General features: G+C 44.2%; 1 protein-coding gene and 1 long non-coding RNA gene across 5 annotated transcripts in view; one reads left to right on the forward strand and one right to left on the reverse strand.

Moving 5' to 3' along the window:
* LOC123392441 overlaps window positions 1-6,707 on the reverse strand; it is a 31,637-nt gene extending 24,930 nt beyond the window's left edge. Inside the window, exons 1-2 of the long non-coding RNA XR_006607160.1 lie at window positions 6,651-6,707; window positions 5,591-5,653 (exon numbers count right to left, since the gene is read on the reverse strand). This is a non-coding gene — a long non-coding RNA (uncharacterized LOC123392441). The remainder of the gene's footprint in view (window positions 1-5,590; window positions 5,654-6,650) is intronic.
* An 8,690-nt stretch (window positions 6,708-15,397) lies between these two features.
* Window positions 15,398-27,889, forward strand: part of LOC123392442 (phosphatidylinositol 3,4,5-trisphosphate 3-phosphatase and dual-specificity protein phosphatase PTEN-like) — a 103,947-nt gene continuing 91,455 nt past the window's right edge. Inside the window, exons 1-4 of one of the 4 annotated variants that reach the window (XM_045081462.1) lie at window positions 15,398-15,499; window positions 15,597-15,638; window positions 21,868-21,932; window positions 22,858-22,998. In XM_045081462.1, coding sequence (XP_044937397.1) covers window positions 15,624-15,638; window positions 21,868-21,932; window positions 22,858-22,998 — 221 coding nt within the window. In that variant the 5' untranslated portion in view covers window positions 15,398-15,499; window positions 15,597-15,623. Of the gene's footprint in view, window positions 15,500-15,596; window positions 15,639-21,867; window positions 22,060-22,857; window positions 22,999-27,889 lie in introns of those variants that run through there. The other 3 variants (XM_045081465.1, XM_045081464.1, XM_045081463.1) reach the window with 3 other exon arrangements.

Raw genomic sequence — 27,889 nt, forward strand, 5'->3', positions numbered from 1 at the left:
TGTGATCCCCATCTCTCCTGACCAGATGCTGCACAAGGAGCCACTCACACCTTCTAGCAGTTGACTTAACCCAACAGAGGGCTTACTTCCTAAATCAGAATCAGGTTTAGTTCTGAATTTCTTTTGAAAAGGTCTTTTTCATTATGATAGGTAAAATTCAAGAAAGTGTTGCCATTCCCTGAATTTCTACCCTCCTATCAAAATATCAAGGTATGCCTTCAAGAATAATTAGTATGTGATGGGAAGTTTTTCTTCCTGGTCTTTTTGGGTTACTCCTTTTTCCATGTCCTGCAAATGGACTGGTCAAGCTTAAATGTAAAATAATAATAATAATAAAAAGTAAGAGCTATGTAAGTACTAGAAGAAAACATGGGTGAGTTCCCCCATAACTTAAGAAAGAATAAAACTTCCCTAACTATGACTAAAAATTCAGATGCAGAGCTCACATAGTTCAGTCACTAGAGCATCAGACTTGTAAAAATCCAGATGCAATAAAATAAAATACTGACAGACCTGACCACATAAAATTATAAACAACCAACCAATAGAGTCCTCTACAAAATAAAAGAAAAACCAAAATCAAAAGAAAAACGACAACCCAGAATTAAGTGTCTGCAACTTACATGACAAAGAAAGGGTTAGGGTTCCTATATAAAGAATTTCTAAAAAGGAAAAAAACAATAACCCTCTAAATATGGGCAAGAACTGTGAAGAGAAAACTCACAGGAAGAGAAATGCAAATGGTACTAAACTTAGAAGATCAAGCTTACCCTTTAAAAAGAAAAATATAAAAAAAGTATACTGAACTATTTCCCTCCTATCGGACTGGCAGAAATCCAAAAGAATAACCACACATACTTAATTTGTTATATGCATAAAAGCATCCTCATATCCTGTTCAAAATACAAAAAAGATTAACGACCATTAAGTGAAATAAGGCAATAGTTAGCTAAATTATACATGAATTTACCATTTAACCCAGAAATCCCACTTCTGGGGACCAACCACAAGGGCACACTGATCAAAGAAGAGGTTATATCACTATTTATATTTGCAAAAGACTAAAAACACCCCCGATATTGATTACTAATGAACTCGTGGAATATGTTATGTTAAACTCACACCATGAAGTGCTAAGCAACTGGAAAAGGAACTGAGGAATATCTCTTTGTGGCACTACGGAGTGAATTCCATAGTACATTATTAAGTGACAAAGCAAAGTTTAAGTTAGGGGCACCTCTTAGTGCCTCAAATGCTTAAGCGTCTGCCTTCAGGTCTTGGGATCCAGCCAGAGTCAGCATCTGGCTGCCAGCACACCTGCTTCTTCCTATCCCTGTGACTCCCCAACAGCTCAGGCTCTCTCTCTCTGTATTCTCTGTCTCAAATGAATAAATAAAATCTTAAAAAACAAAAACAGAAAAAAAAACCCACAAAAACAACAACAAAAAGATCTGGGTGCCTAGATGGCTCAGTCATTAAGTGTCTGCCTTCAGCTTGGGTTGGTGGTCCTGGATCATACCAGCATCCCTCCCTGCTCTGCAGGAAACCTGCTTCTCCCTCCTGCACTCTCCCTACTTGTGTTCCCTCTCTCACTGTCTGTCAAATAAATAGACTCTTTAAAAAAAGAAAACCTACAAAGTTTAAGTGAAAATCAAGTACAATATGACAAAGATCTACATATGGGCCTTCTTATATTGAAAATAACAAAATGAGAATCACTATATTGCATATCTAAAATTAATATGAAGTTGTATGTTGATTTCACTGGAATTAAAATTAAAACTTGGGGGCGCCTGGTGGTTCAGTGGGTTGAGCCTGGGCCTTCAGCTCAGGTCATGATCTCGGGGTCAGGAGATGGAGCCCCACATCAGGCTCTCTACTCAGCAGGGGGCCTGCATCCCCCATCCCCCTCTGTCTGCCTCTCTGCCTACTTTTGATCTCTGTCTGTCAAATAAATAAATAAAAATATTTAAAAAGAATAAATGAGTAAAATAAAAAAAACTTAAAAAAATGGCTACCCACATTGGGTAAGGGCAGGAGTAGCATAAGGGGACAGAGAGAAGCCAGACTGATCTCTGAATATGCTTTGCTAAATTTATATTCACAATCCATCTTTAGAAAAATTTAAATATTTTTAATGCTTATACAAAAACAATAATCAAAATGAAAACAAAACCCTAAAAACAAAGAGCAAATGAAATAAATCAATCAAATTGTGTCTCAATTTAATGGTATACCTCAGAGAGGAAATACCTGCTAAGCTTAAGACACAGGAATGTGACTATGTGCCACAATGGGAATACACTGAAGGATAAGAGAACTGAAACAAACAAAACAAAATGAAACAAAAAACCACCAAAAAAAACAAAACAAAACTGTGGAAAAAAGATTCACAAATCTGACCACATCAACATGTAAAACTTTCATATTACCAATAATACCACAAAGTGAAAAAATAAGACAAACTCTGGAGAACATATTTATAATGAATAGAACAAAGATTACTATACAACACTCATAAAGGATATTTATCAATCAGTAAGAAATACAGAGCAAAATTAATGGAAAAGTATGTAAAACTATACAAAACATGTAAATCAACATTTCACAGAAGAAAAGTGAAAGGCCCAATCCTATCCAAAATCAGAGAAATACAAATCAAAACAATAAGGTTTTCATCTTTCACCAGACTGGCCATAATTTTGAAATAACGGTATCAACTGTGAACAAGGAAACAAAGAAAGCTGTCCTGTCACTTAACAGCTGGTGGGAGTCGTATGGTCACTTAGACCAATTTGGCAGCATAAAGTGACACTGGAAATGCTTAGTCTCTCTGACCCAACAATATGTATCATGTGTGTACACTACAGAATACTTGAAATGCTTGCGCTTCTACAGGGAGAGAAAAAGTAAAAGATGGTCACTGCACAATAATTAATAATAATGATAAACAGAAATGACATAAGAAACAGACAAATAAAATGTATGTTGTCATAACAGAATATTAAAAGGAATGAAGTAACCAATTTGGATAGATCTTAAACACAATATTAAATTCTAAACACAGGGCCACCTGCGTGGCTCAGTTGGTTAAGCATCCAGCACTCGATTTCAGCTCAGGTTGCAATTTCGGGGTCGTCAGATCAAGCCCCATGTCGGGGTCAGCAAGAGATCTGCTAGAAATTCTTCTTTTCCCTGCCCCTCCTGCTTGTGTGTGCTCTCTCTCGCTCTTGCTCTTTCTCAAATAAATAAATAAATCTTAAAAAAAAAAAGGCAGCCAAAACAATCCTGACAAGTTTGTCAAGAAAATTTGTTCAGTAGCACAAACTGGAGAACTTACATTCCTGACTTCAAACTTGCTATAAAGCTACAGTATCAAACACAAGGAAAAGCATGATAATATCCACATAAGGATATTATCATATCCACAAATGAACAGAAGTGGGAGTCCAGAAACAAACCCATACACCTATGGTCAACTGATGCTCAACAAGAGTGCTGAGATCATTCAATGGGAGAAAAAATGAGTCTCTTCAACAAATGGTATTGGAACTGAATATCCACATGCAAATGAATGAAAATGGACCCCTTCCTCATATCATATACAAAAATTAACTCAAAATAGATCAAAGACCTAAATGTGAGAGCTAGAAACAATAACACTCTTAGGAAAAATACAGGAGTGAATCTTCATGATCTTAGAATGACAACAGATTCTTAGATAGGACCTCAAAGGCAAACACAACAAAGGAAAAGAGATAAAAAAGACTTTACCAAATTAAAACCTTTTGTGAATCAAAGGATATACTTTCAAGAGAATGAAGAGACAACTCACAGAACAGGAAAAAATATTTGAAAATCACATATGTGATAAAAATCTATTCCCCAAAATACTCTTCAATAAATCCAATTAAAAAACAGGCCAAGGATTTGAATGGACATGCCTGCGAAGCAGATATACAAATATCCAACAAGCACATGAAAAGGTACTCATTAGACATTAAGGAAAAGCAAATCAAAACAACAATGACATGCTACTTCATATCCACTATGATGGCTATAATAAGACAAGTGCTGTCAATAAAGAGAGGAAACGAACTCTCATGCATTGCTGGTGGAAATATAAAATTGTGCACATGGTGAAAAACAGGCGGTCCTGCGGTAATTTAAAACTACAACTAATGCATGATCCAGCATTTTCACTTCTCAGTAAATACCCAGAAGAACCAAAGACATGTATTCTACCAAAATTTGCAGATGAATGTTCAGAGCTCATTATTCACAACAGCGGTAAAGCAGAAACAAGCCAGATGTACCTTAACCAGTAAGTGGATGAACAGAACTCTGGTCCATCTACACAGTGGAATATTCTTCAATGATAAAAAGAAATGAAGGCTTGGTAAAAAGGTACACTTAGCTATAAAACGAAGGTCTGAGAATCTCATGTATAACACGGTGACTACAGCTGATATCACAATTAAAATCTGTTGACTGCAGAGCTTAAATACTCTCACCAAAAAAAAGAAAACCAAACCCAAAAACAAAGAAAGAAAGAAATATGTGAGGTGATGGATGTGTTAGATTAGATGAGAGGAATCCTCTCACAATGTATATGAATATCAAAATCATCACAATGTTCACTACATACCTTATAGTTTTGTCAAATATACCTTAATAAAGCCAGAAAAGAAAAACAATGAAGTCTGTAACATGCTCCAATATGATGAAGTTTAAAAACATTACACTAGGTGAAGGAAACACACAAATAAAATATACATTTTGTATGACTATACTCCTACAAAAGATCCAGAAGATCCAAGTCCATACTGACAGAATGTAGATTAGTGGTTGCCAGGGTCTGACAATTTTGGAGTTATTTTAAGGACGTGCGGTCAATTTATTCTATAAAAATTCGAGGTTTTGTAAAGGGATAACAAAAACAAACCAAGACCAGGGGAAAGCTCTCTACATGGGCTTTAGTAATACCTTCTCCTAAAAAACCTCATTAACTGGGTTCTGCTTGGTAATCTGTCTTTTGCTCCCACTGAAGAATAATTATAGGCATTTAGTTTATGGTTTGACACATGAAGGTTGTTCATCATTTATATAAAGAGAAACAGAAGTTTTTTATTCGGCTCTTGATGCCAGAAAGTCTTTAGGCTCCGGAAGGAATAGGGATGCTCTATGCATGCTTTTTGGGGGTGGGGGTAGGGGGTGGGGAGGAAGTGTGGGGGGAGTCATGGTTAAAAGTCCGAAATATTTGCAAGTTTGATAACTATCTAACTTTATATGATGTGTGTGTGTGCGCGCATGCCAACTTTGCCCTATTGAACTGCTGATCCGATGCTACTGGTCTACAGACCTCAAGATCACCTGCAACCTTGTTCAAAACGAAAATTCTCGGGCCCCATTCTATGGTTTAAAACACTTCCCAGTTTTGATCTGATGCACACTAAAGTCTGAGAACCACTGTGTCAGGCTGGTTCCCTCAGTTCATTTTATCTATTTCTACTTTTCTATTTTAAACACGAGTCATTATCCACATAAGTTACATTATAAAACAAAGCAGAAAATGACTTCAATAACTCACACAGGACTTCTTCATATTTTGCTGGTTTCCCTTGGAAAAATGCAGAAATCTCTGAAGGCAGAGCTGGGATAGAGAAAGAGGAATGAAGTCATTAAAGGTACAGACTGCCTTGCAGTTCCCGGACCGGCCTGCTTAAAAAGTTGCAAACATCACCTGGGTGAAATGCCCCTCTGTGGGAGAATATCCTTTTCACCTCGCAGAAGGGGCAGGAAAGGACATATGATAAACCACCCACACAACCAAGTCTGACTGTGATTTGGCTATGAAGAGCTTGAGTTCTATTCAAGCTCAAGCTTGAATAGAACTATTGTCTAGGACATTTTTAAACAATGTCTGTACCCCTCTGTTCTGTTTCAAAGAAATTTTAAAAATGAGAAAAATTGGTTAAGCAAATTATAATACGCTAAATGAAGGAACACGAAACCTTCAGCAAAGGTTGTACAACAAAAGTTGTTACATCTGTATTTCCTTGTTTACTCAAGTTAGAGAAGGCAACCAAAGCTAAGAAAAAAAGGATGGAGGCACTTTCAAGTGAGTGTACCTTTTGTTTTTCTAAAGCATTGCAGTTTCTCAAATGGCTATCTTTTTTTAAACCAGTGGTGATGTGGTCAGTACAGGACTGGGGTAGCACCAATTTCTTCTCAACCTTCAAGAAGAAAAATAGGTAACTCTCCTTGTACTGCTGTCTTGTAAAGAACTCAACAGCACATCTTTAAATGCCAGATTCATTGTGTGAGCAGAGCTCAGAATCTGGGAAGAGGGAGCACAAAACAAAGAGTAGGGGTTGAACTGGGGTTGGTGAGACAAAACTGACTCACATCTAGTTTTAAAGCCCTTTCCTGCATATCCCTGAAATGCCTCCAGCGCAGTTCTATTTCCCAGGTCATCTAACCATCCTTCACTCCTTCCAGCCCAGCTGCCCTGGTCCAGGCTTCTCTCCATTAGGCAGCCTGGGAGCTTCTGAATAGGGTAATATTCTCAAATCTCACTTGTTCTGAACACGCCTGTGAAAACCTAGTATCTGCTCCTCTCTGGGAACTACACTCTGCTCAAAACTCACTCAAAGGTGCCTGGGTGGTTTGGTCGGTTAAGCAAATGACTCCATCTCAGCTCAGGTCTTGATCTCAGGGTCATGAGCTCAGCCCTGCAGTGAGCCTACTTAAAAAAAGAAAAAAAGAAAAAAGAAAAGAAAAGAGAAAGAAAAAGAAAAAAGAAAGAACGTCAAATAGTTGTAGGGTTCTCTCCAACTAACATATACTTAGAGACTCCTCCTTCTTACTTCACAAGATGTGCTTTTCTAATGTAGATGAGAAAGACACCTGAGGGGCAAATTCATTTTACCTGGAATTGTCACCCAGGCTCACAGTGCCAATGTATTTGTTATTCCATAGACTCTCAGGTCAGACCTTCCATAAATTTAAATCAAGGCTGCTGAGAACTGTTACAAACCTAACTTGGATACAATTATACCGTCTCTATTAGAGGCTTTGAAGACATCTAGAAATCCCATACACAGAGCTACTACACGGTTAAGATTCAATCGTTCAGATATGATTCAATCGTTCAGATCATTTCTTCACACGCCTAATTATTTCTGCTAAGTGCCCTGCAGGATGACATGCTGGCTTTTATAACCAAGAGGGAAGCTGCAAAGACCATGACATTTGGAGAAACACCTAAAATTGTCTTCTGGGGCGGCTGGGTGGCTCAGAGGGTTAAGCATCTGCGTTCTGCTCAAGTCCTAATCACAGAGGCCTGGAATCCAGCCCCTGCATCCGGCTCCCCACTGGGTGGAGAGCCTCCTTCTCCTTCTGCTCCTCCCTCAGCTTGTGCTCTCTGGCTGTATCACTCTATCAAATAAAATCTTGAATGAATGCACGAATGAATTTTTTAAAAAACGTCTTCTAGTGGAGCGCATGGCTGGCTCAGTCGGCTAAGAACTGCCTTCAGCTCAGATCATGATCTTGGGGTCCTGGGATTGAGTCCTCTGGTTGCGGGCGGGGGCGGGGCGGGGGTGTCCCTGCTCCGCAGGGAGTCTGATTCTCCTTCTTCCTCTGTCCCTCACCCTGATCATGACCCCTTTCTCCTCCTCTCTCAAATAAAATCTTTAAAAAATAAAATAGTAAAATTGCCTTCTAGTTTATCTGCTAGTGTTGTGACATAGGGTATATAACATTCCTCTCCACCTCAGTTTTATAATGTTATGGCAGAGAGAGCTATATCAATCTAAGTGAGAGGTTGAAAGCATAATGCAACGAGTGATAAGAATAATTGTATTAACAACAGCAGCTAATATTTACTGCGAGGCACTGAGCTATGTTATTTAATCCTCTGAACAACCCCACCACAGAGATGTTATTAATATCTTCAGTATTACAGACGTGAAGTCTCACGCAGGTTTGCCATTCTCAGATGATACTTTGATAGTTCAGCCCCTCAGGAATCAAAGCCATCCCGCCGCTGTACCACCGAGCGCACCCACCGCGCATGTGCACCGGTCACTCCCCACCACCCTCCCCCTGCCTCCCTCCTCACCCCACTTCAGGCCCCCCGCTGCCGCACAGACCACGCGGGCAGATCCGCGCAGAGTCTGCAACTTCCCGCGGGCACCCAATCCCCACCTCCCTGCCTTCCAAGCCGACCTTTCCCGTAGTAAAGAGTCTCCCGTCTCGTGATCCCTCCGTCCGACCGAGGCCTCCTCGTACCCAGCTCTCCGGAAGAACAGCCAAGGGTCCCGCTGGGGTCCGCGGGCCTCTTCCCTACAGCCGGGCACCGTCGCCCACAACAGCGTCTTGGCGCCACCCAGAGACCCCCTTGGGTCTCCCCATCATTCTCGCCTCGCCACCATCCCGCTCCGGTTGCACGAGCTCCGAGAACGGCAAGCAGACCGCCAGAAGCCTGGAGGTTCCGGACCGTCTCCCACAGAAAGCCGGAACATTGGGAAGCACCTGCGAGGTATTGTGCATGCGCAGAAAGAGCCGCAGGCTACTAACTCCCATAACCGCGGGCTGTGGGCTCACAAACTTCCGGACTTCATTCCCGTAACTGTGCTTGCCCGGGACTGGAGAATTTCGGAAACGTTCTCTCTTCAGCAATTCCGAGACAGTGGCAGGGGGGTTGTTGCTTCTGTATGCAGCACCGGCTTTTTTCAGTGCCTCAAAGAAATAGTCTCACAGACACTTTGCTTTCTGAACGCCAAGCGACCAAAGGAGGCAAAAATGTAAAATCTAGGTAGAAAGGCTCGCTTACATACTAGAAATACAAAATACCACTGTGGATTCGAGAAACAAGAACTCTCATTCATCGGGACACCTGGGTGGCTCAATTGGTCAAACACCTGAGAGTCCTGGGATCGAACCCCATGTCAGGCTCCCTGTTAACAGGGAGTCTGCTTCTCCCTCTGCCTCCCCACTACTCGGGCTGATGTACACGCTCTCTCTCTCAAATAATCTAAACAAACAAACCCTTCTTATTCATTACTGGTGTGAATGCAAAATAATACAAACATTTTGGAAAACAGTTTTACAATTTCTTATAAATGTAAACATGTACTTACCACGCAACCTAGTGATCCTACTCCTATGTATTTACCTAAGTAAATCGAAAACTAAATCAACACAAAAGCCTTAACACAAATTGTTTTTTTTTTCTTTTTTTAAAGGTTTATTTACTTATTTGAGAGAGAGTTAGTGAGCGAGAGCAAACAGGGCTCCGGGCAAACAGAAGTCCGGGCAAAGTTAGAGGGAGGAGCAGGCTCCATGTAGGACTCCATTCCAGGACCCTGGGATCATGACCTGAGCGAAAGTAAACACTTAACTGACTGAGCCACCCAGGCGCCCAACACAAACGTTTAGTACCTATTAATAATCACCAGAACAGGTAAAAACTCAAATATCCTTTAATGGGTGAATAAACTGTGGGACATCTATAAGTGGAATACTATTCAGTAATTTTATTTTATTTTTATATATTTTTAAAGATTTTATTTATTTGACAGAGAGATCACAGCAGGCAGAGAGAGAGGAAGGGAAGCAGGCCCCCTGCTGAGCAGAAAGCCCACCAGGGGACTGGATCCCAGGCCCTGAGATCATGACCTGAGCTGAAGGCAGCTGCTTAACACATTGAGCCACCCAGGCGCCCCACTATTCAGTAATTTTTAAAAAAGAATGAATTAATGTCTCACACTACCATAGGAAAAATCTTTTTTTAAAAAATGTTTATTTATATTTACTTTCAAAGATTTTATTTATTTATTTGACAGAGATCACAAGTAGGCAGAGAGGGAGGCAGGCAGAGAGAGAGAGAGAGAGAGAGGAGGAAGCAGGCTCCCCGCGAAGCAGAAAGCTGGATATGGGGCTTGATCCCAGGATGCTGGGATCATGACCAAGCCAAATGCAGAGGCTTTAAACCACTGAGCCACCCAGGCGCCCCTACCATACGAAAAATCTCAAGTGACTTTTATGTGAAAGAAACCAAACCTAAAAAGTGCATTTTGCATCAATCTATTTTGACATTCTTTTTTTTTTTTTAAGATTTTATTTATTTATTTATTTATTTGACAGAGAGAAATCACAAGTAGATGGAGAGGCAGACAGAGAGACAGAGGGAAGCAGGCTCCCCTCTGAGCAGAGAGCCCAATGTGGGACTCGATCCCAGCACCCTGAGATCATGACCTGAGCCGAAGGCAGCAGCTTAAACCACTGAGCCACCCAGGTGCCCCAATCTATTTTGACATTCTTGAAAATATTCAATTATAGGACAGAGACCAAATTAGTGGATGGGGCTACGGGAGGAAGGAGGGGTTGAGTAAGAACAGGTCACCCAAGGCGAATTTTGATAGTAATAGGATTGTTGTGCACAGTACAGGGTGATGCATTTGTGGAATCTCAGAGCTGTACACCACCAAGACAGAATGTAACTCAATTTAAATAAAGAAAAAAAATCAAATAGGTTACAGATATAAAGCAGACTGTGACAAGTGACTCTGTTTTTACAAATGTATGTATCACGTAGCCTGAATTTTAAAAATGGGGGAAAAGGAGCTGACCTAAATAATTCCATAAAACTACATTTTGACTGGATACATTAAGACTGAAAACAAAAAGAACTGTACATAAACACTCTGGCTGGTAAATTCTCACAGGGGTTAGCAATTCTGAAACTACTTTCCATGTACACAAGGTCAAAAAGAATACACATGTCGTAGATAATGATAACCAGGTATTTCAGTGTATGGATGAAGTTAAAAATAAGGAAGGGGTGGGTGGGTGGGAAAGATATCAATGTTAGCTCATTCATTTTCAAATATGTAGTCATGTGTATGTAACACATCTGTATACAGATTTATATGTATACAGATCGATACAGAAATATGGATACTGTGAGGCAGATGACTAGCATGGACTGGTACACATACATCTATTTCTTAGATATGTAGGCAGGCAGCATCTAGAAAGTTTCACCCATTACCAATCAGCATACCTAGAGCTCAGATCTTGGTTTCTCCAATAGAAGGAACTAGGGCTCCTTGGAAAAATGTCTGATTCCAGGGCTTAGACACAGAAAATACAAGGAGCCTGGAGCACCTTGTGTGTCAAAAGTAAGGAAGTCCTTTAGAAACTATGATAAGGATTTGTTAAAAGGACCTAAAAGCTAACCTATGATAGCTCTCAATGCCTAAGCTGGGACAATTTGAGCAACATAATAATAGCATGGGTGAAATGAAAAGAGTGGAGAGAAAGGAGCTGATCTGAGAAAAGGACCAAGAACATGAATGAATCTTTTTTTTTTTTTTTAACACAAATGAGTCTTAAATGAATTTTGCTAAGTGAAAAAAGCCAAACTCAGGAGATACATATTATAAAATGCAGTTGACATTGTAAAACATAAAACAGATCAAAGGGTTGGGTGAAAAAGGCGGGGTTGAGTAATGACCACAGGGAATGAATTAGATTATCCATGAGCCCATACTGACATAAACAAATGATGAAATAAATGAGGAAAATGAAAATCTTTCCTTTACAGAAGAATCCCAATAAACATATAAGTAAAACAGAAAAATCTCCTTTTAGAACACCACAGTAAAAGTGGTTGCAGGCAAGACCCAACAATGAAAGTGAAAATTAGTGGCCAAAACTATAAATATAAACAGGATACTTGGGTAGCCTCAGAGAGTTTTTCCTCAAATTTACTAATACACCTGGTGGTTTTAAAATATGACCATAAATTCGAAAAGGAGCTAAGCGAATTTCCTCTGTCCCTGGGTGTGCACTGGACTTAGCCAATCCACTCTTAAGTGTAGACTGGATATGGAAAAATCCTAAATATATAGTGCAGAAACCCCGCTGATACCACCTTAACCAAGTACTAAAGGTTAGTATGACGAATCACATTGATATCACGTGTCACCTGATACACAGGTAGGGCACATCCTTCCAAGGGTATTCTTCCTAAAAATATATACCTCAGTCTAATAAGGAGAAAACATTAGACAAACGTCAATTTCAGAAGCACTTTTCACAATACCTGACCACTATTCTTCAATCATGTGAATGCCATGAAAGACCAGGAAAGACCAAAAAACTTACAGGTTGGAGCAGACATGATGATTAAATAAATGTATCGTGGTATCTGGACAGAATCCTGGATCAGTAAAAGGGCATTCGTGGAAAAACTGACGGAATCTGAACAAACTCTGTAATTTCGTTAATACAATTGCGCCGGGTTGCTTCCAGTTTTGATAACGGTACCATGGCTCTGTAAAATGTTAACATTGGGGGAAGTTGCGAGAAGTGTATATGGGAGGTTGCAGTAGATGAGAGCGTGCTTTCTTCAAGTTTGGTATACGGACAGTTTTTTTTACACATGAACGGTTTTTTTAGTATTAATACCGAATTGCTAGTTTGCTGCTTTTCTCATTCGAGAATAACCATGCTGGTCACAAATAGCGGTACAGAGATGAAATCCAAACACAGCATCCATCCCTTCTCTTGGCTTGCCTTTAAAATTTGGTAGAAGGACAAGGACAAAAGCCTGGCTCCAGGCAGCAGGAGTGAGTACCTCAGACAGCAGTCTCTCAGCTCAGCTGACTGGGCAGAAACTCTCCAGCTGGTTTCTCAAGAAAAGCGCAAGGGGTACACCAGGGAAGAGAATCTTGAGAGAGGTACTGAATAATTTATGCACCAGATATACATGGTAAACGCCTCTAATCTTCACTAAACCCCTGCTAGCTCGGTAGGATGAATTACTTTTTAAGACTTAGAGGGGTGAGATAGCCCTCTTAAGGGTAGACGCACTATCCTAGCACTAGCTGCCAGGAGCAGAGTTCTAGCTCCCCCCCGCTCCACCGTTCCTCGCCGTCCCAAGCGCCGCTCTCCCTCCCTCTGCAGAGGTGCGTCCCCGCCTTCTCTTCCCGGCTGTTCTTTCACCCGCCTCCAGCTCCCCGCCGCCGCCGCGCCGCTCCCTCCTTCTGCGCATGTGCGTCCCCGCCTTCTCCTCCAAGCTCGTCCGTTCCCGGCCTCCAGCTCCTCGCGCCCCGCGCCGCGCCGCTCCCTCCCTCTGCAGAGGTGCGTCCCCGCCTTTTCCTCCCTCCTCCCGGCTGGTCTTTCACCGGCCTCTAGCTCCTCGCCGCCGCCGCGCCGCTCCCTCCTTCTGCGCCGCCGCGCCGCTCCCTCCGTCTGCACAGGTGCGTCCCCGCCTTCTTTCTCCTCCCAGCTCGTGCGTTCTGGGCTGCATGTACAGCCTTCTTTTCCCCGCTCCTCTGTTCCCCCGCCACCCGCCGCTCCCTTCCTCTGCACAGGCTGTCCTTCCTGGCCTCCAGCTCCTCGTCCCGCCTTCTCCTCCCAACTCGCCTCCTCCCCGCTCGTCAGGGCCTCCAGCTCCTCGCCTCCTCGCCCCCCCCTCTGCAGAGCTGCGTCCACGCCTTCCCTCTCAGCTTTGCCTCCAGCTCCTCGCCGCCGCCGCCCTGCTCCCTCCCTCTGCGCATGTGTATCCCCGCCACCTCCTGGCTTGTTCTTCCCAGGCTTCCAGCCCCTCGGGAGAAACCTTCTCTGGCTTCAGGGTTCACGAAGTGAGGGAGTTAGGGGTGAGTCCTGGGGGATGGGGGCGAGTGCCTAAGGGGCCCTGTGCGGAACGGAGGTCCGGCGGGGGCGGGGGTGCCCGATTGTGGGTCAGAGGCCCCGGGCACCCTGGCCTCTGATCAGCCTGCAGAGTTGAAGGAAAGCAAGCGGGGGCGTCTCTACGTGAGGGACCAGGATCCGGATTGGGAACGTTGGCTCTCTGGTTCCCAAGGCCCTCAGGTGTCCCGCTGCAGCACTAAGCTGGCTGCGCCATCCTGCGGTGGCGGGTGGGAGTTTGCATGCGTGACGTGTGCGCCGGACCCACGGGGAGGGGGTGGGGCTGCGGGTAGGGTTGAGTGTGCTTTTGCAACGTGCGTGAACTCTTGGCGTTGTGACCTGTGTGTGTGTGTGTGTGCGCCCGCGCGCATCTTAGGTGCACCTGGCTTCCTAGGAGGGCGCGGTTGTAGGAGAACCAGGCAGGGTGTCTGATGTGAATGAGTTGCTCTGGAGGATAGTCCACGTGATTATTCTGAGCACTCACATTATTATTATTTTTTTAAGATTTTATTTATTTATTTGTCAGAGAGAGAGAAAACATAAGCAGGCAGAGTGGCAGGCAGTGGCAGAGAGAGAAGCAGGGTCCATACTGCCTAAGGAGTCCAATGCGGGACTCGATCCCAGGACCCTGGGATCATGACCTGAGCCAAAGGCAGCAGCTTAACCAACTGAGCCACCCAGGCGTCCCCTGAGCACTCACATTTTGTTAGCTGCTCTTGTATTTGTTGTGTATGTAATAACGTGAGGCTGGAGCTTTGACAATTCTTTAGGGCTTTCATTGCTAGGTTAACTCATTTGTGCAATGGAGGAGGGGAGAGGCTGTACTAGCTAGCCACTAAGGTCCTTTCCCCGCTCTAACATTCCCCAGGCACCCAGTTATTATTTATTATGTATTTGTTATTTGTTATGTAAAAGCATGACAGTATCCTGAAGCCATCGAAGGCTGTGTGTCGGTGGAAGGTCTGGGACAAATTTAAGAAGAGCGAGGTGAGCTGGAGCTGAGAGGGTGGGCACACAGGCTACACAGGAAATGTCACTTCTTTGGAGAGTCTGTGAGGGCATGGTCGGGATGAAAGGCTCAGCAGCCATAGCGAAGGAAATTCTGTCATCACCCCTCCCTGAACACCCGCTCCTCCCCTCAATTTCCATTCCCCATTTGCCATTGTTGATGGCATCTAGAAAGATGCAGAGGTTCCTGCTCTCCTGGCCTTATAGACGTACAGGATGGTAGTGCAGGCACAAGATTATCTGTTTTGGCCTTAAATGAGAAAAAAAAAAAAACTTGAGCCTGAGAAGGTGACTGACCAAGATCATGCAGTTTGTTGGTGGCAGAATCATGGTTAAAAGTCAGGTCTGCAAATTCCCAGGCCAGGGCTCATTTTGTCACCGTTAATTACGTCAAAGATAGTTTCTCATTAAAAGACCTTTTGAAAGTTGTAAGAAACAAACATTAAACATTTATTTTTTATCTTGCCTTAAACACTCCCATCTCTTTTTTCCAGAGGCTTCTTGGATTTTCTGACCTCAGGGGATTAATAGTGTTCACAGGAAAACAGATGAACAGTTTGGCTTGAGATTTTTAATTTTTAATTTTTCCCACATCAGTTCTGAAAAAGCCATAGTGTTTCCTCCTTTAGGTTACTGTTAAATGTTAAACTCATCTTCTCGTGTTTTTAATTTTTCTCTGTCACAGAACCTAAATTGGTAATAAATCAATAAGAAACAGATGTTTACATTCACTCAGTGAAAAGTATCATGTCTAAGCTCAACATCTATCGGAGCCACACATGGAGACGTAAGTATCTTGTATGTGGCGCTGTGTGGGCAGGTACCAAGAACTGCAAGGCAGGCCAAGTCTCTTCTAACTTCCTTCTTCCTTCCTTCTTCCTCAGCTGTCCCTCCTCCACTAAGAGCAGAAAATGAACACATCCCAGGTGAGCTTTTTGTTTGTTTTTTTCCAGTTTGTTTGAAAATGAGTTTTCTAAAATTTGAAAGGATTCATATTTTTAAATCCAAAAAATAGAGGGGCTCCTGGGTGGCTCAGTGAGTTAAAGCCCCTTCCTTTGGCTCAGGTCATGATCCCAGGGCCCTGGGATCGAGCTCCACATCGGGCTCTCTGCTCAGCAGGGAGCCTGCTTCCCTCTCTCTCTGTGCCTGCCTCTCTGCCTACTTGTGATCTCTGACTGTCAAATGAATAAATGAAATTTTAAACATAAAACCGAAAAGATAGAAATAGGCAAGAATTACTTGAAGGGAAGTATATCAAGAATATTAAGCAAATTCAAAGAACAGTTAGTAGAGTGAGAAGCAGGACTCTTAATTTCACAGAGTTGTGCAAGTTGTAAAACTTCCTTTGATTTTTCTAGTAACAACACTGAAATTGCCTATAATTTCTGATAGACACAGCATTGTGCTAGAAGTGTTCGGATGCTTTTCAGGGGACCGAACTATGAGGTCTGAGTAGACAGCTCTCTCATGATCCTGCTTGATCCAGGAATAGGAGTTTGAAGATCTGATGGAACGGAGGGACCACGCGTCCTCCAGATGACTCTCCCTAAGGGTTTGTGTCCGCTTGTTCACATCTCTAGCTTGAATAGCCGACTGTTCCGGCTTTGGTTTCTGCATTTCTCATTCATATTTCAACTTCATGAATGCATTCTTGCTTCTTTGACATTCACCTGAGTCAGCTCTGGAAAAGGCTACCAAATTGTAGTCAAATCCAGTTTTTGGCTTTGTCTTACTTGACCATCCTGCAGCATAACCCTCAGTCTCTGTTGTCTCTGACACCTGCCTGCTAGCTTTCCTTTTTTAACTCTGATACATCCCCTTACTGTTCCTCACAAAGTTGTCTTTCCCTTTAGCCCCAGACGTTGCCTCTCCTTGGGTTTGTTGCTCAACGTTCCTTGGCTCACTGATTTTTTTCAGTCTGTGCTTTTTTTCTTTTTTCTGACTGGTCTCTCTCTCTCTCTCTCTCTTTTTTTAATAAAATACTTTTGAATTAGTAATAACACGGTTAAAAGGTTAAGTGATGTTCCCTCTAGGAAGGATGACATTTTTCATCTCAACTGAGACACTTCCACTGAGAATGAAAGAGGTTCCATAAAGTTATGATGGGACATCTGGCTATATTGGGACAGTCCCAGACAAACTGGAGTTATGGTCTTCCTGCTGTAGATATCTGTCTGTCTTGTTTGTCCTAGCAGTGCTGCTTTTTTCAGTTAAAAGATACTCTTGTATGCCCCCTACTTTAATTTAGAAGGGAATCCATCATCTTTAGGGCTTTCCAAACTTAGATGCAGCTGTACACCACTGGATTCCTGTTAAAATGCAGATGTTCATTTAGTGGATCTGGTGGGGGCCCTGGGTTTTGCATTTCTAAAAAGCTCCCAGGTGAAGCTGACTCTGCTGCTCAGAGAGCCACACGTTGAGTAATGAGTCTATACGTGATTTTCTGTTCTTCCTTTGCTTTTTTGTCACTTCTTAAAAGCCTGTCCCAGACATCTGTATCTAAACAGAGCATGGATTGTTTCTTTGTTATAACTGCATAGTAATTCAAGCATGGACGTTCCATAGTTCGTTGACTGGTTATTGTCAGTTATGCATTATTTCAAACCTTTTGCTATTACAAACCATGTTCTAATGAATGACCTTGTACATATAGGTTTTTTCTATCCGATAAATTCCTAGGAGAGCGCTACCAGGTCAACGGGTGCATAGAATTGAGAACTCGATCATTCGGGATTATGGTATCATTTTGTGTCACTCCCATCGACACCACCTGAGTGCTTGTTTGTCCACAGCTTCTCCCATAAAACATGTGGTTCAACTTCTGGAATTTTGGCAGTGGAAAGATAAACATGGTATTTTATGAAGTTTATATCTGCAAGTTTCTTAACTATGAGTGAGGTTAAGTATTTTTTCATGTATCTGAAAGAGGTATTTACGTTTCTGTGAACCCTCTGTTCATATCTTTTGCCCATTTTCCTCTTAGGTTTGTGGCTTTTTTTGTTTTTCTTCTTCTTCAGTGTCTAGCTCTTTATATATTAGGGATATTAGTGCTTGCCCATTTTCTGGGTTGCAAACTCTTATTTTATGGGATGTGATTTGTCTTTTGATAGTTGACCCTGGTGTTTTCTCCCCATGCAGGTATTCTGTTTCAGAATGCCACATTTCACTTAGTCGTTTCTTTAGGCTCCCCTTGGCTGTGACAATTTCTCAGACTTCCCTTGTTTTTGATAACCTGGGCAGTTTTGAGGAGTACAGTTAGGTGTTTTGTAGAATGTTCCTCAATTGGGAATTGTCTGCTATTGTTTTCATGATTAGACTGAGGTTTGGGGTTTCTTGGAGGAAGACCACAGAGATAAAATATGATTTGGTCTTATCATATCAAGGGTTAGTGCTCTGGACATGACTTATTACTTTGTTTTCTCTGTCCTCATACTGGACTCCTTGGAAGGAAGTGGGCAATTACACTATACCACTTACACTATACCTCCTTCCTGTTGGAGTATCTACATAATTATGCACATAAATTATCAGGAATTCTGCATAGGAGATTTTTCTGTTCTCTCCTATTTACTAATCCATTTATATCAGCATGAATTCATGGCTAGTTATTTTATATTTTGGTTCTAGTACAATGATACCTTGTTCCTTTTGTTGCTCAAGTTGTTCCAGGTTGGTTAGTAAAAGCATCTTCTAGGGGCGCCTGGGTGGCTGAGTTGGTTGAGTGTCCGACTCTTGATTTCGGCTCAGGTTATGATCTCAGGGTCCTGGGATCCAGCCCCACGTTGGGCTCTTTGCTGAGTGTGGGGCCTGCTTGAAATTTTCTCTCTCGGGGTGCCTGGGAGGCTCAGTGGGTTAAAACCTCTGCCTTCAGCTCAGGTCATGATCCCGGGGTCCTTGGATTGAGCCCCACATCGGCCTCTCTGCTCAGAAGGGAAACTGCTTCCCATTCCCCCCCCCCCCCCCTGCCTGCCTTTTTCTGCCTACTTGTGATCTCTGTCTGTCAAATAAATGAGTAAGTAAGTAAATAAATAGAAATTCTCTCTCTCTATCTCCCTGTGCTTCTCCCTGCTGCTTATGCTTTCTCTCCTTTTCCTACTTTCTCAAAAACAAGTAAATGAATTTTTTAAAAAGCACCTTCTGTTGGTTCCTGTGTCTATTGACATACCCTGTTATTGTTTGAATATTTCTTCCTTACTCTGTGGCAGTAGGTTTTCCAGGTTCATCTTCTGTCTTTCCTGCCCTAGAATTAGCCACTTCCCCCCCCCCCTCAGTAGTTCTGGTTCTTTTCATTGGGGCATAGTATGAGAAACCAAGATTGGGGGACTAGGTGTGCCTGTTGTGACTGTGAAGTCATTGCTCAAAGACCCTCTCAGTTAACTCAAGGGAATATGTATATACTCTCTCATGTATATACATGTGTCTATAAATAGTTTAGTATGTAACCATCTGTATCTATAGTAAGCTAAGTATTCCCACTGTTGTCTCCTGTTGTAATCATTACCAAATGGAACATTCTAACCTTCTCTCCTTGCTTCTCTGTATTCTCCTGCACTAACAGTGAGAATCCAGCTAATATCTGAATTTCATTTATTTGATAGTTCAATTCCAGAATACACACACATGATTTCAGAATTACATACGTGATTTCAGAGTTGTTAACCCATGGATGCTTGATTCTCCCAGTTTGGGACCATTTGAAGTAAGGTGCTAGAAATATTCACATGTAGGTTTTAAAACATAAGTTTTCAAAAACATAGGGTGTGAAATTGCTGTGTTGGTTATGTATGAATGTATGTATGTATATTTAGCTTTGCAAGAAATTGCCAAACTATTTTTACAGAGTGGCTGTATCAGTTTTTGTTCCTACCAACTATGAATCAGAATCTTGTTCTGATTCTGGACCTGAAATTGGTACTGTCATTATTTTTGATGTAACCATTCCAATAACTGTCATGTTGTCTGCATATCCCCAGTGAGGTGATGTGGAGCATCACCTTATATCTTTGGTGGAGTGTTTGTTCAAATCTTTTGCATATTTTTCATTTGGTCATTTGTTTTCTTACTATTGAAGCTTTAAGAGCTGTTTTGTGATGTTGGACACAAAGCCTTTATTAGATATCTGTGTTCCAAATATTTTCTCCCTGTCTGGGCCTTATCCTTTCATTTTCTTAAAAATGTCTTTCACAGAGCAGACGACTTTCTTTTTAATATATCCAACGCATGTTTTTCCCCCATGGAATACGCTTTTTTTCTGTTGTATCTAAAAACTCATCATCAAATCCAGTGTCCGAGAGATTTTTCTCCTGTATTCTTTATTCTTGCATTTTTACATTTAGATCTGATTCATTTTTAGTTAATACTTGTGTAAGGTCTGTGTCTAGTTTCATTTCTTTTGCATGAGTGTTCAGTTGTTTGAGCACCATTTGTTGAAAGATTGTCTTTTCTCCTTTTATTCCCTTTGTGCCTTTGTCAAAAAATGTTTGGCTTTATTTTGGTAGATCTATTCCTGGTCCTTGTAATCTGTTCTGTTGATCTGTGTGTCTCTCTCAGCACTAACACACTGTCTTGGTTACTAGTAGCTTTATAGTAAGTCTCAAGACCAGGTGAAGTGAATTCTCATTTTTCTTCCACATTGGGTGGGCTGTTCTGTTTTTTTTTAAACTTTTTTTTTAAAGATGTTATTTATTTGTCAGAGAGAGAGAACAAACGGGATGTCAGAGGCAGAGAGAGCAGAGGGAGAAGCAGGCTCCCCTCTGAGCAAGGAGCCTGACTTGGGATTTCATCCCAGGACTCTGGGATAGTGACCTGAGCTGAAGGCAAATGCGCAATTACCTGAGCCACCCAGGTGTCCAGTGTGTTGGCTATTCTAGATCTTTTGCGTTTCTGTGTAAACGTCAGAATCTTCTTGTCAATATCTGCAAGATAACTGGGAGGTTTTATTTGGATTTCATTGAATTTATAGATTAAGTTGGAAAGAATTGACGTTTTTGCCATATTGATTCTTGCTACCGATGAATACGAACTCTCTCTCCATTTATTTAGATCTTTGATTTCTTCCATCAGGTTTGTCTTCCTGTATAGATGTATTGTGTCAGATTTTATACTTGAGTACCCCTTTCTAGGGGTGTATTGTAAATGGTATTTTTTTCATTTGAAAATATGGAATTCAATTCTTTATTCAGATACAGGAAAATAGTTGACTTTTTTATATTGACCTTGTATCCTATGATGTTTTGGTATTTCCTCATTACTTCCAATAGTTTTTTTTTTCTTTTTATAAGTTATTTGGGATTTTCTACATAGACAATAAGAATGACTTCAGATCGAGTTTTGTTTTTACTTTTCAGTGATACACCCTCGTTGTCTCATGCCCTCTTTCCACCCACCTTCTCTCTAGCAATCACCAGTTTGTTCTCTATATTCGTGAGTCTCTTATTTTGTCTCTTTTATGCTTTGTTTTGTTTCTTAAATTTCACATATGATTGAAATCATAGGATATTTGTCTTTCTTTGACTTATTTCATTTAGTTTTATACCCTCTAGATTTATCCATGTTGTTGCAAATGTTACGAATTCATTCTTTTCTCTGGCCAAGTACTATTCTATTAGAGATCTGTCTATCTGTCTATCTATCTATCTATCTATCTATATCTATATATACGTCACGTCTTTTTTATCCATTCATCTATTGACGGGCTCTTCCATATCTTGCTTACTGTAAATAGTGCTGCACTGTAAACTTATCTTTTCAAATGTTTTCCTTTTCTTTGAGCAAATACCCAGTAATGGAATTACTGGAACATATGACATATGACAGTTCTATTTTTAATTTTTTTTAAAGATTTTATTTATTTATTTGACAGAAATTACAAGTACACTGAGAGGCAGGCAGAGAGAGAGAGAAGGAAGCAGGCTCCCTGCTGAGCAGAGAGCCCGATGCGGGACTCGATCCCAGGACCCTGAGATCATGACCTGAGCCGAAGGCAGCGGCTTAACCCACTGAGCCACCCAGGCGCCCCTATTTTTAATTTTTTGAGGAACCTCCCATTGTTTTCCATAATGGCTGCACCAGTTTTCATCCCCACCATCAGTACACAAGGTTCCTTTTTCTTCACATTATCACCAACTCTTGTTCTTTCTTGTTCTTTTTCTGCAGGCAGAGTCCCAGGCTGGCAGGAAGAGTGGGCGTGGTCGCTGGGGCAGCCCTCCAAAATGGGTCAGGTGACCTTTCAAACTCTGGGGAGGTGAAGGGTTCCTCACATCACAGCAGCACATAGGCGGGTTTTTCTGGACCCTTCAGACAACCTGTGCAAGACGTGAGGATGAGTGAAATGCGCTGCCTGGAATGGTGGTTGTGTTGGCTTCTGGGGCTTCCGTTCTGAGGGGATATTCAGGCCGGTGGGGTGGGGGCTAAGGGGCAGGTTATTTGGGGCCGATGTGCCTTGCTTCTGAGGCAAACCTGTGTTTGAGCAGGAGGGTGGGGGCTGCAGTTCGATCTGGCACCTGGGCCCACGTTGGTTACCACGGTTGTTGGGTTGAGGGGAGCACAGGGCCGGCCGGCTGGAGTCTGCGACCCTTCAACTGCCTTCTGACGGCCTGCACCCAGGGCCCGGGGTACCTGGGGCAGAACCAGAGTACCAGGGCCCAGGCAGATGCTCATAGGAAAGGACTGGAGCCAGGGAGGGAGGGAGGCAGGCAGGCCCAGGCAGCCACGGCAGCCAGCCAGGTCGCCGGGGTGCCCAAGCCTAGCTCTATGCTCTGTGCTTTATTGGAGGGTTGACGTTTATCAGGGCAAAATGCGCACAGTGTGAAGCCTGCCTTATCCACGACCCTATAGTGGAAGGGTGTTGGGGAAGAGGAAGGTAGTTGTTGTTGTTGGGTTGTTTGTTTTGTTTTGTTTTGTTTTTTGGTTTTTTTCTTTTCCTGTGTTGAGTTCTGGCAGCCAAATCTCTAAGCATGTATTAGGGGAAGGTCTTCCATCAGCCATGCTAAGACTTTGACAGATGGCAGGGCCCTGTGATTTTGGCCTTTTTGAGCCTGCACTCCCTGCTGGGAGGGAGGGGCCTGCTTTCCGTTATGGGTGACTCTGTGTCTCCCCATGTGTGGGTCCTGAGACCTCGACTGAATGCTCTCCTTGTTTTTACAGGTGGTGCTTCGAGGCTCAGGGGACGTGGCCTCCTGGGCAGCATCCAAAGCGTCTGGCCTCTGTCTCTTCAGTGCAGATGGAAGTGCAGCACGTCCAGGAGTGTGACCGCTGCCATCTCCCTGGTGCACGTGCATCGCAGTGGTAAGTTGTCTTGGTTCTGAATCTCCCCCCTGGGTTGAGGTTCAGGCCTTGACCTGGGTGTCTTTCTTGCCGGCTTCATCTCTCTTCCAGAGGAAATGATAGCCTCTTCTTGTTGATTAACTTGGAGATGTACCCTTAACCAGAATGTCTAGAGTTGGCTGTGGGGGAAATTTACTTCTGGGCACATGTGGAGAAGGCTCTGCAAGTCCCTGCCCCACACAAAACCTCTGAACTCCATGTTGCCCCTGGTAGCAGAGTCCCGAGTTATTGCCGCCTGACTTAGTAAGACACACGACTGACTTAATAAAAAATAAATTATTTTATATAAAATAAAACAATAAATAAACATTCTCTCGACCATCGACGTTCTGCCCACACTTGCTTTATTGGGCCATTCATCTAGAGCCACGAATCCCGGGCATCTTTACAAATGGATGTCTGAGTGGACTTCCGCACACGTTCTCTCTCTCTCTCTCTCTCTCTCTCCTGTTTCTTTTTGGTGGGAGTGTGGGAGTTGCAGAGGATGAGAGGGACCCTTCAGCAGGCTCCCCATGCCTTCCAGAGCCTGACTCCGGGCTCAGTCCCATAACCCTGACATCATAACCTGAACCAAAGCCAAACATTGGTCCCTAAACTGAAGGAACCTCGCAGGCATTCCTGGACAGGCTTTGTCTTTATGGAAGGGAGTGTAAGAACCCCCTCCTGTTCTAAAATCTTCCGAATCGGGGAGTATTTCCATGTCTGTAGTGGTCGTACACCCTCTCAGGCCCAGAGATACGTAGCTGACTTGGTGGTGGAGAAAAGCCCTTGGCTCCCACGTTCTCATAGACGGGGAGGAAGCCTTCACTGCCTGATGCTGAACTGTCGAGGTTTTTGTGCCCTGGTCCACACAGGTCTTCCAAAGAACACCTTTGTATGAGATGAAATTAATTTGCAAGCCCCCGGGTGCTGCAGTTGGGTAAGCATCTGCCCTTGGCTGAGGTCAGGATCCCTGGATCCTGGGGGATCAAGCCCTGTATTGAGCACCCTTCTTCTCCGTCTTCCTCGCTGCCCCGACCCCGACTGTTCTTGCTCCCTGCTAGCTCTGTCACTCTCCGATAAGTGAAGGAAATAGAGATATTTCTAAGTGTGTAATTAATTTGTAAATCCTTTGCACTTTGTGAGGACAATATTAGTAGAATGAAGGACGTGAGAGGTAGATCACAAACCATGTGTTTGTTGAATCTTGTGGCCATTCATCCTTGCGATCTACCTACATGGTTAGGTTCATGTTTTCGTGAACATCCATTGATCGCCTTGTGTTCTGAGATTCCGAGCTCACCCTCGACTTGATGTTCTCATGGATCCCGGGCAGCGTTACTTCCTGTGACCCCAGTTGCTAGCAAGAGACAGTACCTGTGTCAGTTGTGAGAGGTCGTAAAGGAAACGTCCCCCGTTCTTACTTGGTACAGTGTGCAGTGTTGTGAGACCCGCCTGTTCAGTGAGACTGGCCTTTATGCAAGTACTGCTGGATCGGAGCAGATGTGCTTGATTTCTGGCTATTGGTTACTGGAATAGCACATTCCGCATCCCTCAGAACGGGGCCCTGCTGTATGTGTTTGCAGTGTCTGAGTTTGTATCTCAGTGTCACCCCGAGGAATTCCTTGGGAGGTAGTTGCCCAGTGATTCTCTGATGGGAGTGTCCGGGGAAGAATTTCCCCTCGTTGCGTTGGGATCAGTGATTCCTCGGTGTGAGGGTGTCATTGCTGGCTAGGGAAGAAGGGATAGCTGAGCCCATTCCTTTGCTCATCAGACCGGGAGGATTTTCCTGTGTGCGAATCCTCCCAGGTCCTTCCTGGGTTGGCTCCGTGAGGAATGGGATTTCCATATGGGATGTCCTCGGCATTCAGCCACAGTGGTGATGCAGGGGGTCCCAGGGGTGCCTGCACCTTCGCTCCCGTGTGAGGGATGAAGTACAGTCTGAGATGGTAGTGGGAGCCTCAGGCCTGAGCCCCACCTGAAGCTTCTCCCACCAGGATACCGCGCCAGTGGCTCTCCCTGTGTGAGTTCTCTGGTGTTGGGAAAGGGCCCACTTCTGGCTGAAGGCTCTGCCTCAGTGACGGGAGACAAGGGGTTTGTACTGTGTGATTTCTGTGGCGGTGAGCAAGGTGGGCGCTCTGGGTACAGGCGGGGCCCCAGTAATGACAGACACAGATTTCGCTGCTCTGAGTTGTCTGGTGTCCCCAAATGTGAGACCTGTATCAAATGGCTCTTCCACGTTGACCGCATTTGTCGGGGTTGCCTCCGGTGTGGATCCTCAGGTGCTGGCTAAGGGTGTGGCTGGCCTAAATGCTTTCCCCTGAAGATGGCATTCAACCGGTCTCTGTCTGTGGGAACGTGCCCATGGCCTGAAGGGATGCCTGTTGCTGCGAGCTCTTGTGCGGCCATCCCAGCACATGGCTTCTACCCCGTGTGAGGTCCTGGACATGAAGAAGAGCAGAGCTCTCTGAAGGAAGGGTCCCCCACCTTCTTTCCATCCCCGAGGTGCGTCTCCGGTGGTCTTACGGGGTACAGAGGTGAGCACTGCCCTGGGGTGGTTCCCCCTATGTGTGTCATGTCTCCGTTCCTCGGAAGGGTGAGTTCTCTCGTGTCTCCCGAGGTTAGTGCCCCGACTAAGGGCTCTCCCACACTGGGGAGATGGGTGTGTTGCGATCCAGGATGAACAAACTTTGATGTCCCTGGCACCAGGGACACATGGCTGAAGGCCTTTCCACATTATCAGCAAATACAAGGTTTGTCTTCCCAGGACACAGCACACCTGGAGTGAGGTGAGGCACGTGAGACCTCTCCGTGCTGTGCTCCAGCATTTCCCGGGTTCCTGTGCAGTGTGAACCCTCTGCTAATGGCCAGAGCACGAGGGGCTGTGGCAGGATCGCTCCCTCACGTTCCTCCCTTCCTGAATCAACGAACGTGTTCCAGCCCGTGTTCCAGCCCCTCCCTCCAGGAACGGTCACTGCATCTACCCCTGCAAGCCACTTGTAGTCGCGTACCTTGTTCCTTTCCGGAATTCAGATAGATTTTTCTACATGGTAGCCTCACCCCCATGTCAACTGCTGATTAAATTTTCGAAGTTTCCATTTCAAAGACTATATACCCGTGAGTCGTGCTGAAGCCAGTTGACTTTTCCAGACACTCAGGTGGCGGCTTGACTCGAGGCCCATTTCAGCCGAGAAATGAAACTCTTCAGGTTTCTGGTGGGACAGCCTGTATGCTCAGGGTCTTGGATGACAGGGGATTGTGGGGAATGCTTAACGTAGCCCGTGTCCAGCTCTAGTGTGGAAGGCCAGGGTTTATGACCCTGAAGCTTCCCGTTGACTTCCAGAGAAGCAGACCTTTGAGATGCCCCCGTGTGGGTCTCCCTTCATCCTTTATAATAGGGAACGAATTGCCCTGAGCTCCTGGGTCTTGTACACACAGAATGAGTCCGAGAACACTAGGTGAAAAAGTACTGAAGTGCTGTGTGGGGACTAACAGAACAGAAGGAGTAAAGGAAAGAGGGGGAGGGAGGAAGGAATACAAAGAATGAAAAGATCATGCAGGGAAGAAAGGAAGGAAGGGAGGGAGAGAGGGAGGGAGGGAGGGAGAAAGGGAGGGAGGGAGGGAGGGCGGCTTGAAAAAGGAAGAAGAGAAACTGGTAGAGAGGCATTAGGGGAAAGAAGAATTTTGAAAGTTGTGAGACAAACATCTGAGAGTTAAGATTTGAGCTTGATGACAAAGGAAAGGAATGGAGTCCTCTACTCAGGAGCAGAAACCGATATAGGGTATTGGTGATGAGAACCTATGGACCAGATAAACCTGTGAGACAAAGAAAGTGAGGGTGGGATGCTGGGGAGTTTCAGAAGGGCAACGTCCACCACGTCGAGGACCGAAAGAGGGGCCATGTGAGGGTTTGAGTGCAAGAATCACAGAAGGGTCCAGTCCTCGGAGGACATAGAATGTACAGTGGGTGAGGTGGATGGAGTTGGAAGAGTTGACAGAAATGGGCCCGTGTTGCAGGGTTGTTTCCACAGGAGCCCTATAGGAGACAGGACTGATGTAGGAAAGAGGTTAGCATTCAAGGCCGATGGTCAAGAAAGAAGTCTTGAGACGGCTCTGCTGGCAGGAGGTGCTTTTTATTAAGGCACAGGGATACGACCCTTGGGTAGAAAGGGCTGCTTGCTGGGGTCGTGACAGGAGGCTGACTTTCTGGGATGGCATTGGAGGAGGGCAAAAGGGAGGTTTTGCAAGAATGTGGCAGGACGACAGAGGACACTGAGGATACAGTTGGCTTTGCTCTTGTGAAGGGAAGGTGGTTTTTCCTGCTAGGAAGGCATGAATTGAAAGATGGTGCCGAGCTTCCTGGAGGAATGTTCCCTTCCTCCTCTCACAGGTCCATCCCAGGGACTGCACGTTTGAAAAGAAACTCTGTCCTACGGACATTTCCTTCGGCCTCAGCCTCCCTCCGTGTCGTGGAGGGGAGGGAGATGTCAGGGCTTCAGGAAACGGAGATCTGGGCCTCTGGCAGGTCGCTAGGCTCTCGTTAATCAGGCCTCCTCCTACAGAATCAGGAGGACTTTTACAAACCGAGGGAGACTCCGGTCTTGCCGGGTTTTGATCTCCATCTGTGGAGAATCTGTTTTTTCCTTTCCTCAGCTTGAGGGCAGTCAGAGCGCCTGAGGGATGTCCCCTGTATCACAGGTTGGGGGGCGGTGTGGCGTGCCAGCTCCTGCTAGGCGCTCAGCTAGCCTTCCCCTCCCTCCTCGTGTGCCCCTGACCAGTGCGGAGCCTTGCATGGTGAAGGTTGTTGAAGGAGGACGGTCTCATCTTCTGTAGCTTCTTCCTGCTGAATAGGGGCGTAGAGCTGTCCCTCCGC

The sequence above is a fragment of the Mustela putorius genome, unplaced genomic scaffold (genome assembly GCF_011764305.1).
Source record: "Mustela putorius furo isolate JIRA1106 unplaced genomic scaffold, ASM1176430v1.1 tig00000577_pilon_pilon_pilon, whole genome shotgun sequence".
Taxonomy (NCBI): Eukaryota; Metazoa; Chordata; class Mammalia; order Carnivora; family Mustelidae; genus Mustela; species Mustela putorius.